Source organism: Dipodomys spectabilis, unplaced genomic scaffold (genome assembly GCF_019054845.1).
Source record: "Dipodomys spectabilis isolate Male_0828 unplaced genomic scaffold, ASM1905484v1 ptg000221l, whole genome shotgun sequence".
NCBI classification, from domain to species: domain Eukaryota; kingdom Metazoa; phylum Chordata; class Mammalia; order Rodentia; family Heteromyidae; genus Dipodomys; species Dipodomys spectabilis.
Window position 1 is genome coordinate 1,217,394 of NW_024870898.1, and position 20,374 is coordinate 1,237,767.

At 38.3% G+C, this 20,374-nt stretch overlaps 1 protein-coding gene across 1 annotated transcript in view; it reads left to right on the top strand.

Annotated features, from left to right (window-relative positions):
* Positions 1 to 20,374, top strand: part of Adgrg4 (adhesion G protein-coupled receptor G4) — a 103,884-nt gene that overhangs the window by 1,495 nt on the left and 82,015 nt on the right. The window contains exon 2 of the mRNA XM_042697541.1: positions 10,820 to 11,434. Coding sequence (XP_042553475.1) covers positions 10,820 to 11,434 — 615 coding nt within the window. The remainder of the gene's footprint in view (positions 1 to 10,819; positions 11,435 to 20,374) is intronic.

A 20,374-nucleotide genomic window follows, 5' to 3' on the forward strand; every position in this document is an offset into this window, starting at 1 on the left:
GTCCAAGGATGGCTCCAGGGAAGAAGTGTGAGACTATATCCGCAAAACCAGCTAGAACAAAAGGATTAGACACATGGCTGAAGTGGTACAGTACCTGTCTTGCAAGCACAAAGCTCTGAGTTCAAATACCACTTTCATACAACAAGTTCAGTAGAGGTTAACCTAAAGCATCACCAGGTTGTCTACACTGCTTTACTGTCAAATTTATGAGTCAAGGCAATGATTCTTTCTAGATTAGCAAACAATTAAGTACAATTGTCCTTCAATTGGTGACAAATGCATCATTTTCTTCCTGGAAAAAAAGCCTTTTGTCCTTGAAACAGTAATATAACTAAGGTTTTAGTTCCCTTCTGGCCTCAGACCAGTCACCAGCCTCCTAACTGTGATGACCATGGTGGGGCAGAGATTAAGACTAGCTCAGAGTGTGACTCAGAAATGCTCTAACTGGATGGAGCCAAAGTGAAGTAAGTGTTTTCATAGAAGAATACCAAAGGTCAAGAAGAAGAAACTAGATGTGTCATAAAGTGTAATTGGCAAAAGCAGGGCCAACAAGAGGAGACCAAGTGAACTCAGGAGTTTAGTAGTTTCACAATGCAGCAGGACATAAAGGATCAAGCCAGAATGAATAGAGTAGGCCCAAGATTTGGGCTGTCAGAAGGACTTATCTTTCCTGGTGTTCTGTCATAACAGAATACCATAGACGGAATGGTTTGAACAATACATATGGATCTCCCAAAGTTACAAAGGATAAGAAGGTCAAGGTATTGGCCAATTTGGCTCTTGATGAGAGTTCTCTTCCTGAATTTCAAATTGACATCTGCTCCCGGTTTCAGGGAAAGGGAGAGGGAGACAGTGACAAAGACAGAAACAGAGACACAGACATAGAGAAAGTATCAGAACAGGCTTAATTTGTATGGAACACTGTAATGTTTCCACCATTGCTAGGCCGGCTCTCTATTACTTGAACTACTCCACTAGCCCCATTTGGCTTTGGTTATTATTATTATTATTTTATTGTCAGTTGTGGGGCTTCAATTCAGGGTCTGGGTGCTGACCCTGAGCTCTTTTGCTCAAGGCTACACTCTACCACTTTGAGCCACAGCACCACTTCTGGTTTCTTGGTGGTTTATTGGAGAGAACAGTCTCATGGACTTTCTTGCTTGGGCTGGCTTTGAACCACAATCCTCAGATCTCATCCTCTTGAATAGTTAGGATTACAGGCATGAGCCACCAGGGTCAGGCCTGCCTTGGTTATTTTTGAGACAAGATCTCAGTTTATGTCCAGGTTGGCCTGAATTTCAGTCCTATTTGTGCTTCTCCATATCATTGGGGTGACAGGTGTGTGTCACCGTGTCCAGCCATTGGTCTAGATGGAGTCTGGTGAACCCATGCTCTGGCTAGCTTCAAATGGTGTGATCTGCTGATCTCTGATTCCCAAGTAGTTAGGATTATAGCCTTGTGTCACCATAATTGGTTTTATTCTTTCCCCTGCCCTGGTACTGAACTCAGGGCATTGTGCTCTTGTTTGGCTTTTTTTTTCTCTCTTAGCTGATGCTCTATCACTTGAGCCATGCTACCACTTTTCAGCTTTTTGCTAGTTATTGGAAGATAATATTCTTGCAGTTTTTTCTCTCCCTCGGCTGACTCTAAACCTTGATTCTTAGATCTCAGTCTCCTGAGTAGCTAGGATTATTATCTTGATGGGTGAGACTACAGGTATATTGAATTATATATGATCATAAGGCACTGAAGACAATCTAAATGGTTAATATCTTAGGAACTTTTGCTTCTCTCTGGGCTAGAGTTAACTTTCTTGATAATTTCTCGTATATACTGAAATCCTTTTGACATGAGAAGGCCCTAGAGTTGTTTCCAAACATCAGTTCAATGCTCTGGAGGCCAGTGTGATCAGAATCACTCAGGGTGTGGTAGGACTGAAGAGGCAAAGAAAGGCATTTGTGTCACCGGGAAAAGCCACCTTTTCTTGTCGGTCATGGGGCTTGAACTCTGGGCCTAGGAGCTGTCCCTCAGCTCTTCAGCTCAAAGCAAGCACTGTACCACTTGGGCCACAGCACCACTTCTGGTTTTCTGGAGGTTTATTGGAGATAAGAGTCTCATGGACTTTCCTGCCCAGGGCTGGCTTTGAACCGCAATCCTCAGATCTCAGCCTCCTGAATAGCTAAGATTATAGGCGTGAGCTACTGGTGCTTGGCAAAGTCACCTTTTTTTTCCCTTGAAGCACTCATTTGGTGAGAAAAAAGTGTGTTGAGTGTGAACTTTGAGTAGAAAGAATAAATTTCAATATAAACTCTAGAACTGTTCTATCTAAATGGCAATTATTTGTGAAATGTGCCTCTTTAAGTTTTAATGAAGATGAATGCTTTAGTCCTCAGTCACATAAACCACATTTTAATTGCTCAGTTGCTTCAAGTACCTATGTTACTACCATATTGGGCAGTGTAGGTATAGAATATTGCTATAGAAATGGATAGTACTACTTTAGAAGGTTATGAAGACTGGCCCTTTGAAAAAAGACCTTTTAAGAAATAGTTTTACTGAAACATAATTTACATACCATAAAATCTACCCATTCAAAGGGTGAAGTTCAATGTTTTCTACTGCATTTGTAGCACTGTTATAACCATCACCAATGTTTAATTCTACATTTTCATCACCCCAAATAGAACCACGCAGTTCTTGGGCTGGGAAGGTGGCTCAGTGGTAGAGTGCTTGCCTTGCATGCATGAGGCCCTGGGTTCGATTCCTCAGCACCACAGAAGCAGAAAAATCTGGAAGTGGTGCTGTGGCTCAAATGGTAGAGCACTAGCCTTGAGCTGAAGAGCTGAGGGACAGTGCCCAGGCCCAGAGTTCAGGCCCCATGACTGGCAAAAAAAAAAAAAAAAAAAGAAAAGAAACACACAGTTCTCCATCCCCTTCCCCAAAACAGACCTTGGAAATGATAAGTCTACTTTATGGATTTTCTTTTTGGACATTTCATAGAAATGGAAGCATACAATATTTGGCCTTTTGTGACTGGAATCTTAGAATATTATTATAAGATTATTATGATTTTTTGCTACTGGATTCTAATATGTGTGTGTGTGTGTGTGTGTGTCTGTGTGTATTTATGCCAGTCCTGGGACTTGAACTCACAGCTTGGGTGCTGTCCGTGAGGTTTATTTTTACATTTTTTCCTCTCAAGGATAGCACTCTACCACTTGAGCCGTACCTTCAATTCTGGCTTTTTGATGGTTACTTCGAGATGAAATTCTAAGATCCTTGGCTTGAAGTTTTATTACCTAGGCACTTTGTGTTAATCTGTTAGGCTGAAACTTATTGAGCTGTCAGCATCATATCATAAACTCCTTGGTAGGATAGGAGGCAGAGGACCTAGGAATTCCACTGCTGGTTAATGATCTACAGTCTTTCTTCTTCCAGAAATGGTTCTTCAGTTTATCCAATTATCTATCCTACAACCTTCTCTGTCTTGTTTTATCTATATCTAATTCATTGAGAATAGCTAGAGCCACTTCTTAAAATATATCTCAAATCTGACTCTGTCTCTGATTCTAGCCACCTTTCCACATTCTTTATTCCCCATCTCTATTGCCTCCAGCAAGGTCAGATCCTTCTTTGTCTTCTCTTAGGTCACTTCAATAGCCTCCTGACTGGAATCTTTGCTTCTAGCACAATCTATTTTCAACATAGCTGCCCGCATGTCTTTTAATATAGCAATTTAGGTCGTATTCACTTTTACTCAAAACTTGCCAAAAAGTTCTCATCACAGAATAAATACAATGCAAACTCTTTGCATAAGATCTAAAAAGCACTACAATCATCTGTTTTCCCACTACTTCTTGAGCCTGATTTCCTGCCATATTTTTTCTCTCTTCTCCCTCTGTTCCAGACATGCTGACTTTCTGCTGTTCCTTGAATTTGCCAAGTCCACTAAAAATTTTGCCATGTGATTACCAATGTTTGGGTTACTGTATCCAGTCTCTTTGTAACTTCTTTTACCTCCTAGGACTGAGCTAAAATCATTCTACTCGGAGAGGCTTGACATAGCTCCTGTACCCAAGGTAGACATTGCTAGTCCCTTCATCCCTGATTTTCAAGTTAGCCTGTTATTCTCTTGCAAGGGCTTTCCCTGATTTGTTTTCCTTTCCTTCCTTTTTCCTTTTTCTTCCCTTTTCCCTTTCTTCTTTCCGTGTGTGTGTGTGTATGTGTGTGTGTGTGCGTGCGCATGCGCGCGCGCTAGCACTGGGGCCTCATAGTCTCACTTGGCTCCCTCCACCAACTCATTGTTGGTGTCCTACCACTTAATCCACATCCTTACTTACAGATTTTAGCTGGTCAATTGGTGATGAGTCTCTTGGACTTTTCTGCTTGGGATCTCAGCCTCTTGAGTAGCTAGGATTGCAGGAATGAGCTACCTGTACTCAGTATTGTCATTTTCATTAAAGGTTTATTGACTGACTCTGACACTCACACACTCATTCTCTCCCTCTCCCTCCCTTCTTCCCTCCCTCCCTCCCCCCCTCTCTCTCCTCTCTCTCTCTCTTTGGGATGTAGCTGACAAGGCCAGTGATCTTGTGTGTTACATTCACTCTCATTACTGTACAGTAACACTAAAAGCATGGTGCTCTTGACCATTGTGGAGTAAATTAATTTTCCAGAGGCAAGTCTGGCTTTATGAATAAAGACAATTACTTTGTTTGCTGAGACATGAACCTGTTCCAATAACTTTTGGCATGTGTCCTGGAAGAGGGAGTGTTTGACAGCTCTGTGACTGGTAACTGGTATCAGAAACAAAGCTTGGGATTGGCTCTCTCTATATGTAGGAGATCTGGTTTATCTAAGGGTTTGCATGTTAACATATAACTGTAGGCAGTGGGTAGAAGACAGTATTCCTAGCTCTGTGGCTGCCCACCTTATGACCCTAGTGATGTGGACAGTAGAGTTCCCTATTATCAAGCACCTATCTACTACATCTACTCATACAACCATGATTTTGCTAGGACAAAATTTGGTCTATGAAGTTTTTCAAAGCTCCAGACCATTGAAAGGATTAATGATACTAAGAAGCAATGGACATCTTATTCAAGTGAAAGCTTCATAGAATATGGAAATGTATAGCTATTTACCTCCTCCTGTTGATAAGTAGAGACATTTTCTAGTTGGCAGATATAAAGTGCCCTTGGCAAATTACTCACCCTTAGAGTGGTTAGATTCTCCAAAGTACAGACATGAGTAACACCTCTGGTGTGAGTTCCCCCAGAACTGTTCTGCTTTCTCTTCTCTCACTGATAAGAAGCCTTGACAAGTTCACTCTATAATTGCACTCAAACAATGACCATCTGTCCACTCTAAGATTATATGAGACAGTACACCTGGAATCTCAGTCCCCAATCTTTGCAACCATTTAAGATTTTAAGGAGAAACGTGAAGGAGGGGCATAAAAGTCACTACAGAACACATTCCATGGTTACTTAATGCTGTTTTTAGTTGAAACAATTGTTTGGATCATTTGTATGTTGGAATTCTAAATATTGTACTCACTGATATTTTTGAAGAATATATTTATTACTTTGGACATCTGATATGGTGGAGTTCTCTGCTGATCGTTTGTCAACCATTTCCTAAGGCAGAGCACAAGACAAAGTTTCAGCCTGCTCATTTTGTGCCAGATACTTTATGTACATCATGATATCTTTGCACAAAGGACAGCCAGCCCTCCGTTGGCCTACATATGAATCTCCCCATTTGTATCCAACTATTTATGCAGTAAAAACAGATATAAGGACCTGCTGTGGCCAATGAAGTTGGACTTCCTCACCTCACACATATGTACAAAATTCGACTATACAGGGCTGGGATGTAGCTCAGTGGCAAAGCGCTTGCCTAGCAAGTGCAACGTCCTGGGTTCGATCCCCAGTACCAAAAATGAAAAGACAAAAAAATACAGTTAAAAAAAAATTCGACTATACAGAGACACCTAAGTATAGGAAACAAATTGATAAAACTCTCAGAAGAACGCTTAAGGACAAAATATCATGGCCTCGGATTTGGCTATACATTCTTAGAAATGACACCAAAACACAATCGAGAGACGAAAAAAAAATTAAAACCTTTTACACATCCAAAGACATTATCAAGACAACCTGATAATGAGCAAAAATATTTACAGGTCATATACCGTTTTAGTATCTAGAGACAGAAAAAGAAATGCTTACATTACGAATACCAGAAAGCTGTCTTATCTGAAGAGGTCAGAGTTAAGTGGATGGGAGGTTGATGAACAGAGAGAGGCAAGGTGGGTGAATATAGTCCTAATACTTAATACATATATGTGAAAATAGTTCCAGATAACCTGAGGGATGGTGGTGTTGGGAGAGATGTAGGGGAAAGAGTAATAGAGGGGATGTCACTGATCAAGGTGCATTGTACACATAAATTGATACTCTGAACTGAAACCCCTTTGTGCAATTAGTTAAATATTATAAAAATTAAAATATTAATATATTAAAATATGTGATTACACTTCAACAACAACCCAATGGAAAAGGGACAAAGGACTTGTATTTGAATGGATTTATGTCTAAAGAAGATATATAAATGGTCAATAAGAATATCAAGAAAGGACTGGGAAGGTAGCTCAGAGGTAGAGCACTTGCCTTCCATGCATGATGCCATGGGTTTGATACCTCAGCACCACATAAGCAGAAAAAGCCAGACCAAAAAAGAAAGAAAGAAAGAAAGAAAAAAGAATATCAAGAGATGCTCAATGTCATTAATCACTAAGGAAATGCAAATCCAAATTACAACGAAATAGCTGCTTCATACTCTCTAGAATGACAATGATAATGATAGTAATAATTTTATAGTGGAAAACAGCAAATGTTGGTGAGGATGTAGAAAAATTGAAACCCTTCTCCATTGGCTAGTGTGAATGTAAAAAGCTGTAGTCATTTTGGAAAGCAGATGGTTAAACATAGGATATGTTTATGACCAAGTAATTCCAGTCTTAACTATATAAGTGTATGTTGAAACAAAATAAATGTCATGAAGTACTTGATGGAAAATGAATGACAAAAATCATAGCAGCATTGTTCATAATAGCTAAATGTAGAAACAACCTAAATAGTATTAGCGAATGAATCAGTTAACAAAATATGACTCTACACAATGGCTGCTTATTCAGCCATGGAAAAGAATGAGGTGTCGATACATGCTAGAATATAGATGAACATGGTGCTAACTGAAAGAAGCCAGATGCAATAAGAAGCCACATATTGTATAATGATTCCATTTGTACACAATCAGCAAATCCACAGGGATAGGCGGTAGATAAATTGTTGCTGTGGTAGGGGAGGGGCAAACAGAAAGTGATGGTTTAATGGGTACACAACTTTCTTTAGGAGGTGAGGAAATGTTCTAGAGCTACATAATGATGGTGATTGTATACTTCTGTGAATATGACAAAAAGCACTGCATTCTACACTTTAAAATGCTGGATTTTCTAGTACAATAAAATGGTGTTTGGTGCTCTTTGGCCCATAACTTAGACACACTTAAATAAGGCTTATAATGAATTTTTCTTAACATGGACCACACTCAGCAAAGCAAGAGATAAAAATTTCCATGTAATATGGCATCACAGAAATGAGCAACATTTGGGCACAGAAAAACAAGTCAGAGGAAATAGACCAAAATATTAATGGTTGTTGTTATGGGGTGCCAGAAATTTTGGGCTAATTTTTCTCATCTTTTTACTTCCTAAAGCTCTTAAAAAAAAAAACGTAGTGGTGAGACAAAGGGCAAGAGGGGAACCAGTGCAACAACGATCTTATAAAACAATATGTTGGAAATGATCTGTCCAACTTGGAGGGGGTTTGGGGGGACAGGAAGTAGGAGGGAGAGGTAACAAGTTTGACAAGAAATGTTCTTATTCACTTACTTATATAACTGTAACCCCTCTGTACATCTCCTTGACAATAAAAAGGAGTCTTACTTTTACAATGAAACCAAACACTTTTTTAAAAGTGGGAAAACCATAAGTGGGATTTCAGGTAAACCGAAACAACAGATAGGGGTGAAGAGACACAGAAGAGCCAAAACCAAAAGAGAACACACTTCAGGAGAGCAGTCATACAATTTGGACTTGAAAATTGTCAGGGAACAGATGGCAGCATTCAAGCAGACATCTGCAATGGATAGCAAAATTGTATGCAAAGACACAAGTGGCCTTTGAAGCAGGCCCTTGAGAAGCCTGGCTGAGAAGGAGGCTTGCCTGGCCAAAAAGAAGAGCCAAACCTCTCTTGGCCTCATCACACCAGGCCTCCTTGGAGCTCTGGTGGAGGTCAGGAGGCTGCAGGAGGGCTTAGTGCAGATGTATTTGTGTGTGTGTATGTGTGTGTGTGTGTGTGTGTGTGTGTGTGTGTGTGTGTGTGAAGTATGAAAGAGGCTGGGGGCATCATACCTGATCTGTACGTGGGGATTCACAGTTGATAAACATTCTCACATAGATAACCTCTGGGCTGTTACCGCATCCTCTTTTATAATGTCTCTAAGAAGCAGGCAATTATAATTCCCATGTAATATGGAGGAATGAAGCACAAAGAAGTGAGACACCTTTATTGTTTTTTTTTTAATTTTTTTTTCTTTTCCTTTTCTATGGTCAAGGTGATGTACAGAGGGGTTACAGTTACATAATTAAGGCAATAAGTACATTTAGGCACCTTTATTTGCTTAACACAGAGTGCTCACTATCTGCTAAACTGAGAAAGCCACATGCATTCATTGTCTATAGTCACACAGCTGGTAAGACATACAATTGGAACACCAGTGTGGCTTTTCAGATTATGACACTGCTCTTCTGTTCATGTCTAAGTAGGAGTTGCCTGTCTACAGAATTTCAAGTAAAGCAGTAAGTGGTCCTGTCTGTGTGTTTGCCTATCTATTTACCCACCCATTTATCTAGTTTTATGATTATAAATGTAACACCTAATTGCTTTCAAAATGCAGAGATCATTGAAATAAGCATATCGAAAAGTAAAAACCTCTTGAATGTCAAACCTAAAGATAATCATTCTTTGACATTTTTCTATGTATATACACACATATTTTTCATTTAATATTTATGTTTTATTTGGTTATAATTACATTTAGTTATATTTTTATTTAATAATACAATACTAATATATGTCCCTAACCCCCATTTTACATAAAAGTAAGCCCTGAAAAATCTCTTCATGACTATCTAGTTCTTGTCTGCTCTAATACCCCATGGTATAAAGTAGTTATTTTTCTAACTAGACACTTCATGTAGACACACTGGGTTTTCAATTTATCTTGTGCTATAATAAATATTCTTGGACTGGCATCTTTGTATATAGCTATGTGAATATGACTATCTACAGAATATGGTTATTGCCCGTTGGTCTCTACCATACTGTTACTGTAGTCACTGTTTGTGACTAGTAGTATCAACATTACAGCTCTAAATTAGCGTGTGTGGGGAGCTTACAATTCCATTCTCCCACAACACTTTTTAGCTTGTTTTGGGATACACTGGGACAGTTCCTAGGTTGAGGTTAGTTTCTCCTCAGATATTTGCCTGTTGGCTTGGAGCTGTGAGATTGGGAGTGGTAAAGGTCTTTTCCAATAATGTAGGAGTCATGCCTGCCACAAAGGTATACTAGTGGAAAAACCCTTCAGCAATATTTGAGAGGACTTTGTGTACACCCTAATCTTCTAATACTCTTATAAGTAGGTAGGGGTGATCTGGCATAGACTTGAATATGAATGATGGCTCCTCTTATCAGGCAAACATGCAACAGTATAGACATGAATCTCATTCTGCTGAAGCAGCAGGTTTAGTTACTTGCTCAAAGTTGGCCAGCTCACAAGTGTCAGAGCTGCAATTTCACCCTATTGTCTGACTCCAGATCCAATGGTAAATGGAACCATGACCACCCAGGGTGTGTGTGTGGGGGTGCTTAATGCTGGTACAGCCCTTAGTGGGGACAGGAGGAGGAGGGTCCTCCTGAGGAGGCTGGGAAGGTGGCTCAGTGGTAGTGTGCTTGCCTTGCATGCATGAGGCCTTGGGTTCGATTCCTCAGTACCACATAAGCAGAAAAAGCTGGAAGTGGCGCTGTGGCTCAAGTGATAGAGTGCTAGTCTTGAGCTGAAGAGCTAAGGAACAGCACCTAGGCCCAGAGTTCAGGCCCCACAACCGACAAAAAAAAAAAAAAAAAGATGTGCAGCACCTTGGAGTTCTAGTAATGCCTACCTGGTCATCCTTCAGGAATCTGTCATTCTCTTTCAATGAGGAGCAGTCTCCAGAAACAGAATAAATCTAGTAATTTGGCCCAGGAAAACGCATCAGAGAAACAAATTGCCGCTGCATCATGAATATAATAAGGCAGTTAGGTTGGCGGAAATAATTCTCTTCTGATTATATGCATAAGAATTATGTGTGGCAAATTTGAAGTCCAGGCCTTTCCTTGGCCTCCCCCTCCCCACTAGCCATATATTTCTAAATGTCTCTCCAAACTGTCCAGCTGGTGTGTACTCGGTGATCACTAATAGAACTTCTCATATTAGTACAGGCAAAATACAATTAGGAAAAAATAAAACCCTCTTCTGTCAAAATAATAGTATGCCAATGTCAAAAAGAGATGCTTTTTGTCTTTCTACCATTTCCTTATTTGTATTAGGTTTGACTTCATAATTATATTGGGCCATTTGACTATAGTGCCAAAGATGATATGTTTCCTTAAAGTGAAATTTCATTTGTTCTCCTTCCCAATTTGTACAGATCCACTTTCCCTAAAAGGGAAAAGGCTGGATTTTTATGGAAGAAGTGACAGGTATGTAAGCCTGACCAACAGCATTCCTGAGCTCAGCCGATTCACAGCATGCATCGATTTAGTCTCCATGGCAGACCGCTCCAAGTATTGGATAGCCTTCTCCTATATTACTAAGAACACCCTCCTGGGCAGAGAAGACATACATCTCGGACTTGCAGGGAACCAGAAGCAGCTAATTCTATACAGCTTGGGCAAGGCCTTTTATATCAGTCACCACCTGACTCCATTTCACTGGCATACAATATGCTTGATGTGGGATGGTGTGAAGGGCAAATTAGAACTCTTTGTGGATAAAGAAAGAATATTGATGATCATGGATCAGCCTCACAGCCTGACAGCTAATGGGACGCTGGTTTTAGGACACCTTCCTAAGAATGGAAAGGGCCAGGTTAAAAGTGTGGCACCTCACTTTACTGGCAGCTTGTACTACTTTCAACTCTGGGATCGTATCCTGGAACATGAGGAGTTTACAAGGTGTTTAGATGGAAATATAGTTAGTTGGGAAGAAGATATTTGGCTCATCCACAAGATCATCCCAACATTTGACAGGAGACTGCGCTGCTGTGAGTAACATGGATTTTTTTTTTCTCTAGTTAGCAAGGGTAGCATCATGAGATTGCTCCCTCTGCTCACTATGCTAAATAATTCACTCCTGCTCAGTCCTCTTATAAGCAGCCCACAAGGTTACCAATACTTTTGCATCTACCTCTTTAATATAAAGTAAATATGGTTTGTTTTGCTCTTTCATTTTAAAACTGTTTCAAAATTTATAGAAAAATTGCAAAAATAACAGAACTTAGAGATTATTTCTCCAGATTCATCAATGGTTAACACTTTCCGTTTATGTACTGTATCATTCTCCCTATCTTAATGTCTCCCTTGTGTCTTTTCCTCCTGATCCTTCTCCTCCTCTCCTCCAACTCGTCCTTATCCTTCTCCTCCTTCCTTCCCTCCCTCCCTCACACACACACACATACACACACACACACACACACACACACACACACACACACACACACACTCACACACACTCCTTATTCATTTCTAAATCATCTAAGACTAAGGAGCAGGCATTGCTTTTTACCCCACTGTCTCAATGTCTGTACCGAGAGTAAGGAAATCTCATAACTTCATTACAATGATCACAATCAGAAATTTTAACAACTATGCAACAGTAATACATCATTGATAGTTCATATCCAAATTTAGTCAATTGTCCTATCAATTTCCTTTATAGCTACTTTTTGCTTGGCCTAAGATCTCAGTCAGAATCATGCATTGCATTTAGTTACTATGTCTCTTTAATCTCTGATTTGGAACAGACCCTCAATTGTTCCTTGTCTTTAAGAAGAGCATCAATTTCTAGCTTGCAGTCCATTCTATTTGTAGAATGTCCCTGAATTTGGTTTTGCCTAATATTTCTTCTCGGTCAGATTTAGGTTATGTATTTTTGGTAAGTATACCATAAAAGTGATGTTGTATGCTCAGGATTTGACCCATTAGTTGTGGTGGTAACTTTGTTCTTTTGATTCTGATGCCTGCCAGATTTTCTCCATCATGATGTTATTACTTTGTTTCCTTTGAAATTATGAATTAATTTCTGGGGAGATATTCTCTTCTTCTGAAAACTTTCACCAACAGTTTCTAATATATTGATGATTCTTGCCTGGATTACTACCATAATGGTGGTAAAATGTATGGAGTTTAAAAGTTTTTTTCTTTAATTTTCTACAATTACTAATTGTTTCCTAATGTAAGGAAGGGATTTTTCTTTTTCAAAATTTACTTATTCATTCATTTTTGTTTTTATTTATATGACTATGAATTCAATGACTCTGCTTTAGTCATTGAGTTACAATCTGTTCCTGTTATTTATTTTATGGTAAAATTGGCTCACATTTGTCTAGTGGGAGCCTTTCAATGTGGTTCTTGTGTCTTTTTGACATACATTACTATCCTTTGAGTGTTTCCTTACATTTTGGCATAACAAGATGTTCCAGATTCATCTTGTACATTTTCTTTTCTTTTTTTGGGGGGTGGGGTCAGGTCATGAGGCCTGAACTCTGTGCCTGGGTGCTGTCCCTCAGCTCTTCAGCTGAAGGCTAGTGCTCTACCACTTGAGCCTCAGCCCAACTTCTGGCTTTTTCTGCTTATGTGGTGCTGAGGAATCGAACCCAGGGCCTTATGCATGCAAGACAAGCGCTCTACCACTGAGCCACCTTCCCAGCCCCTCATCTTGTACTTTTTCTGTTCAGCCTAAAATTCAGTTACTTTACCAAGGAGCCTTGGTACCTTTTCATGGCATATGACATTTATAAAGCAATTCACATTTTTTGTGAGTAAAATGATGCTATTGAAAATCTGCTTGGAATCAAGTTTAGTAACTAAATCTGACTTACTTGAAAAAAATATATATATATATTTCTCTTTATTAGTGTTTTTTGTTTGTTTTTTGGGTGACACTGGAGCTCGAACTCTGGACTTGGGCCCCATCCCTGAGCTCTGTTTTGCTCCAGGCTAATGCTCTACCACTTGAGTCACAGATCTATTTCTGGTTTTCTGATGGTTCAGTGGAGATGGGCTTTCCTGCCCAGGCTGCCCTAAAACCATGATCCTCAGACCTCAGCCTCCTGAGTACCTAGGATTACAGGTATGAGCCACCAGCTCCAGGCTCTCCTTTCTAGTTTTCAGAAAGAAATATAGGACAGTTTTCTTTCTACAGCCTCCATCTCCCCTCAGCTCCATTGCTATCATCAGGGTCCTGAAGAATAAATAATCAGTGATAACAGTATCAACATGAAATTTTTCTGGAGTATTATTTACTACTCTTATGGCTCTAAATTAAGCTCAGTGCTGGTAGCTCTTGCCTGTAATTTTACCTACTCAGGAGATTGAGATCTGGAGGATCACAGCTGAAAGGTACCCTTCGCAGAAAAAGCCATAAGATTCCATCTCCAAAGCACTCAGCACAAAAACCTGAACTGGTAGTGTGGCTCAACTGGCAGCAAACCAGCCAACCAAGCACTAGCCTCTGCCGGAACTGCACCAAAAAAACCCTTTTCTAATCAAATAAGCAGAGGAGCTAGGTGTTGAGCAAAGATGTATCTGGTTGCAAAGCTCATGTTTATTTAACCCCACAGCTTGCAAATTAACCCAAGGGAGTCTGTGACCCCTGAAAAGTTATGAGGCCTTAGAAACTTCAATTGAAGACAATTTCTGGCCTCCAGCTAGAATCACTGTTGGCCTTACCACTGACTGACCTGGAACACCATAGAATTTCTCCGCCTTCTGTCTTGGCCATATGACATCTAGGAAAAGGGTGACAATACATGAATAAATATGAGTGATTACAAAACATCTAGCTTTTAGCTTTTGCCTAATAAATTGGTATTTATGGTCCATAGAAGGATTATGATCCTTAAAAATAAATTTTAATGAGCACATTGCTAGGCTTCAAATCTCAATAAATCTATTCACTCATAAATTATATATGTGTATATTTATATTCATGAGAAGAAAGCTTTGGGGGAACATTTGCTAAAAGCCATGAGCCCTACCCAGGTTTAATAAACAAGTATTCACTGTAGTTGGAGACATTACAGGAATATTTAAGCAGCACAGAGATAATGTGGGTAAAGGTACTTGTTAGGAATTTTTTGGGGAAGGGGGCTAAAGCTTTTCTTTATTTTAATATATTACAAACATGACAAATGGCTGCAAATAAAATAGATTTTAAAATATAAAACACATGAAGTAAAAAATAAAACCCCCTCCCTCTATTCTCCCCACACAGTTGTCTATTTTAAAGAATTTTTTCCTATGGGTTTACAAGTGTGCATGAATATATGCATATATGTGCATGGGTATGTATGGCTTTAAAACCAGAAGTGAAATTTACATACATGCATATTGTCCTGCAACTTTATTCATTTTAACAGCATTATCATAGAAACATAAGTACATTTAAATCTGTTTCTAAGGCTGTCCATATTTCCTTGCATTGATGCAACATTATTTATTGATTTTGTTTATTTACTATCACTATTTCGCAGGACACATTCCTGAGAACAAATTTTTCAGAAAGAGCAGATAAGCTGTTGCAATCTAATTTGTCATTTTAACTTGTTATTCATTTAGCTATTCATTAAAATTAATGTGCCTCTGCAAGTAAAATTAATAGATACATGTAATAAAAATACATAAATGTAAATTCAAGGTAATAATCTTTTTATGTCAATCCTTTATCCTAAATACCTTTCCCCAAAGTAATGTTTCTGAACAGTTTTTAGGAATACTTGCAAAATATCTGTCTGTCTGTCTGTCTTTCTGTCTGTCTGTCTGTCTGTTTTTCTGCCTGTATGGGCTACATGAAAATATTCTGGATTTTTTTCATGTTTGCAGTAATTATTAAGTTCTTTGCACTTGTGATTTTAAATTTCATAATACGCTTTGGAGCTATTTCTATATCAGAAATTATCAAGCTATCTTACTTTCTTTTTGAGTTGGGCTACTACTTAAGGGTACAGTAGACTAAATGTATCCTATCAATAACTCCATTTGAAGGAGTTTTTATATGATTTTTTTATTGTGAAAATACTGTACAGAGGAGTTACAACTACATGGGCAAGATAATGAGTACATTTCTTATCAAGGATTGTTGCCTCCTCCTTTGTTTCCCCTTCCTATCCCTTCTCATCCCCCCCCCCCAAAGTTGTAAAGTTTGTTTTTGACATAACGTCTTGTATATCTCATTGTTGCAATGGGTCCACCTGTATCCCTATTTAAACGATTTGTTTTTTCCCTTCCCCTCCACAAATTATACCAACATCAAATACAGTGAAAGCAGGGGTTATATTGTGGGGGAGGGACATACAAAGCTACATTCTAATACAAAGCTAACATTCTAACAAATGTTAGAAACAACCGCATGAAAGAAAAAATATTTGAATACTTTTCTTGGGGTTCATTTTGCCTAACTTAAGGAGTTTTTTAAAAAATTACTTCTAGTTTTTATCTATGACAAATATATACAAGATTTTTTAAAAAGTAATGAGTGATGACAGAAGTGTCTTTGAGAAATCCTTAAGAGATTTAGTTTAAACTTTGTTTAATCACAAACTGAAGCTCCTCTATAGTTACAGAAAGTATGATTTCCTCCTCTCAATTAAGACACATGAGCAAGAAAGAATTTGTTTTGACCTTTTAGTGTTTGAAGTGGAGGAGTCTTCTCGAGATATATAGATTAAATTTCCCTTGGTTATGAGTTTGAGAAGTCTCCTCTACTGAAACGAACGAATGGAATAATATGAATTGAGTCCAATCTAAGAAATCTACCCCGAATTAAAACATATTCCTCTATCTATGGTGTCATTGGCTGAGGTTTATTAAGTGATCTAATATTTCAACTGCTTTAAATTACTTATGAACTAACCATCCCTAAAATTTGCAGTGATGGGTTATATATTTTACTTCCTTTCTAAAGGTCTGTCTTTGGCCTACTATTGATCCCTCCCTCCAATTACCAGCCTTCATAAGAACGGTTACATGGTAATGGACTCTATGGCTAACAAATAATTTGCTATTACCCTTGTACATCAATTCTCTGTGCTATTCCCCCTTTTCTTTTCTTTCTTTCTTTCTTTTTTTTTTTTTTTTTGTCTGTCATGGGGCTTGAACTCTGGGCTTGAATCTTCAGCTCAAGGTGAGTGCTCTACCGCTTGAGCCATAGTGCCACTTCTGGTTTTCTAGTAGTTAATTGGAGATAAGAGTCTTACTGATGTTCCTAACTGGGCTGGCTTTGAACCGTGATCCTCAGATCTCAGCCTCCTGAGTAGTTAGGATTACAGGTGTGAGCCACCGGTGCCTGGCCTATTCCCCCTTTTCATCACAAAAAATGACAATGAGCTAGCTGTTTGTAGTTCAATCAAAGCTTCCTTATTGCTATTCACCCATGCTTTGCTTCTCCCTTTATTGGTATTTTCCCCTCCGCACTCCCTTCCTCTTCCCCTTCCCTCTCACTCTTCCTTCTCCTCCCCTTCCTCAGGATCCAATTTTCATGTCCTTGCTTAAAAACTGAATTTAAACTCTGTTTTGAAAATTTGTTGGGGCTGGGAAGGTGGCTCAGTGGTAGAGCGCTTGCCTTGCATGCCTGAGGCCCTGGGTTCAATTCCTCAGCACCACATAAGCAAAAAGAAAAAAGCTGGAAGTGGTGCTGTGGCTCAAGTGGTAGAGCGCTAGCCTTGAGCGAAGAGCTGAGGGACAGCGCCCAGGCCCAGAGTTCAGGCCCCACGACCGGACACCCCCCCCCAAAAAAAAAAAGAAAATTTGTTGCCTTCTGAAAAATACTCATTTTGTATTTTGTACCTCACAGGCACATCTGATTGTGGCAGTTTCTGGTCACTATTAACTCTCACAAATCTAATCAACACATTGAATTCTATTTACAGAGATCATGATTGAAAGAAAGAGTAGACGTAATATGTGAACTAGAACAACACACAGATTTAATATGAGTTGATATATCCAAATCACAACCAGAATTTGGTACCTTAGCAAATGTTCTACTTAATATTCTCTTGGCAGGTACATCTGCCACGAAGTGTCTCATAAATATTCAGTTACTCTATACCCCTATTCTCCAGCTCCCAGTGATTACAGTCATACAAGTTTTATCTAGAGTGAAAGAGCAAATGGCAATTAAGTATACAGGACCCTGTGAATTAGTATGTATTAATATGCAGAGAACACGGGATTCGTGGGAAGAAATTGTGGAAGTGATCTTGTATTCATAAACAGGAAGAAAATGAGAGAGTGTAGCAAAACATGGAGGCCAGATCCTGTAGCTTCTGTGGTCCCTCCAGTACAAATTGGTATTTGCCTACTCTTCCATACCTGGACAATATGGGAATTTTATTTAGCAGAAAGTTTTATAGCATTTCACACATGCTTTTGGAGAGTTTCCTGCACACTTTGCATTTCTCTCCAAGGTAGTTGACAGTAATACAACCTACCAACCCATCAAATTTTTTTAGTTGTATTTGCACTTAGTTACTGTATATGTATTAGGTTCTGTACTGTCTTATCACCTATGTATATTCATGCATCCACAACTAGAACGAAGATGCCAAGATGTTCTTATACCACAAATATCCCTCATGCTGCTTCTTTATAACCAACCCCTCCTTCCCATCCTTTGCTTCCACTCCACTCCATTCCCTGAATCCGTTACCATAGACAACCACTAACCTCTCCTCCATTTCTAAAATTCTATTACTTAAAAAAATTGCAGAGTACTCTTCCATGATATTGACGCACCTAGATTTTTTAAAAAAGAAAATAAGGTCATTCACTGGTTGAAAGCATTTGGGTTGATTGCACTTTTTAGCTATTACAAAAATGTCATAAACTTTTGTGGATATGTTTTTTTTGTGGATAGGTTTTTGTGTGAACAAAATCTTTTAAAAAATTCTGCTGGGATAAATGTTTATAGTGCAGTTTGGGGGCTACATAGTAGTTGCAAGTTCAGTTTTGTAAGTAGCTGCTGGATTATTTCCCAAAGAATGTTACCATTTGGCATTCCTACCAGTAATGTGGGGGAGGGGAAATCTGATTCCTCATATCCTTACATTTTGTGTTCTCTAGTTTTTATTTTAACCTTTCTCATAAATTTGTAATCTTATGTCCTTGTATTTTTAATTTTCATTTTTCTAATGCCCAGTAATGTTGAACATTTTTCTTTGCTTACTTGTCATTAGTTTGTCTTCACTGGTTAAATGTCTGTTTCTGTTTTTTTGTTTTTAAATAATTAGGGTGCTTGCTTGTTTTACTGTTTTTTGGGGAGTTCTATACCTATTCTAGTCCCATTTTGAATATGTACTTTACAGAAATTTTCTCTTACTCCATAGAATTTTTAAAAACCTTTGTCACATGAATTTTCACAGATTATTTTTTTATTTTGAGAAAATCTAATGGACTAGTATATTTTTAAATGGATCATGATTGTGGTATGTAAGAACTCTTTGCTTCACCCTAGTTCCTAATGCCTTTTTTCTTGCCTTACTGGAGTTCTTCTAGCTTCCAGTATTAAAGCAAGTATATTGAAAATGAGTATCATTGCTTTGTTCAATGTTAGTGGGTAAGCACTCAGTCTTTCACCATTAGAGTTGTTCTAAATTTCTTGATGGTCCACCTTATCAAGGTGCTGTAAATCTTTTCATTCTTAACTTATTGAGAAATTTTATTGTGAATAAATGTGGGACTTTGTCAAATGCTTTTTCTTTGTATCAATTGATATAAGCATATTTTTAAAGTTAAGCTTGATATAGTAAATGATGCTGATTGATGTGTGTGTGTGTGTGTGTGTGTGTGTGTGTGTGTGTGTGTGAGTGTGTGTGTGATGGTAAACAAGATTTAAACACAGGGTTTAAGTTCTTGTTCAGCTTGCTTGCTCATGGCTGGATTTCTACCACTGAGCCATGCCTCCAGCATAGATTTTTACTGGTTAATTGGAGATGGAATCTTGTGTACTCTTCTTCCCAGGCTGGCTTCAAACCACAATCTTACACATCTTATCCTCCTAAGTAGCTAGGATTACAGTGTGAACCACCAATGCCTTGTGGCTTTGTTTCTTTTAATATGTTTCCAAACTCATTGTCCTTTTCTTCCCCTTTTCATACTTCAATGATATGAGTATTGTATATTTTATTATTGTCTCAGAGATCCTTGAGAATCTGTTCTTTTTTCAGTTTATTTTCTCTCTGTTATTTCAGTTGAATGAATCCTATTTTCAGTTTAATGATTCTATTGTAATCTTCACTCTAGTATTGAATCCACCCACTAGTTTTTAAAGATACTGGTTATTATAGTGTTGGTTCTATTATTTCCACTTGTTCATTTTAATAACTTATATTTATTTTCTGAGATTTTCTTTTCTTTTACTTGAAGATAATTTGTATTTGCTTATACAATAACTTTTATAATGGCTGTTTGAAAATCCTCATCAGAAATGATGTGTCTCAAGGTCTTAATAAAACAAGAATAAGCCAAGCCCAAACCAAGTTAAAGGAAACAAATAATAAAGGTTGGAGCCGAAATTAATGGCCAATGCAAAGGATCAATGAAACAAAGAATTAGCTCTCTGAAAACACAAACAAAATTGACAGACTCTTATTCAAGCTAAACAAGACAAGTTCCAACTTAATGAAATTAGATGTGAAAAAGAAGATAAAACATGTTACCATGGAAATCCAGAGAACAGCTAGGGATTACTTTGAAAATTTTTATCCAACTGGAAAATCTAGGCAAAATGAACAAATTTCTCATACATATGACCTATCAAATTTAAGCCAAGACAATACAAAAATAATCTAAATGTGCCAATAGCATGTAACTGAAACACCTCTGTACATCACCTTGACAATAAAAAAAGATTTAAAACATTAAAAAACTGAAGCAGTGATAAAGTGTCCCATCAAAGAAAATCTGTGGACCAAATAGTTTCATTG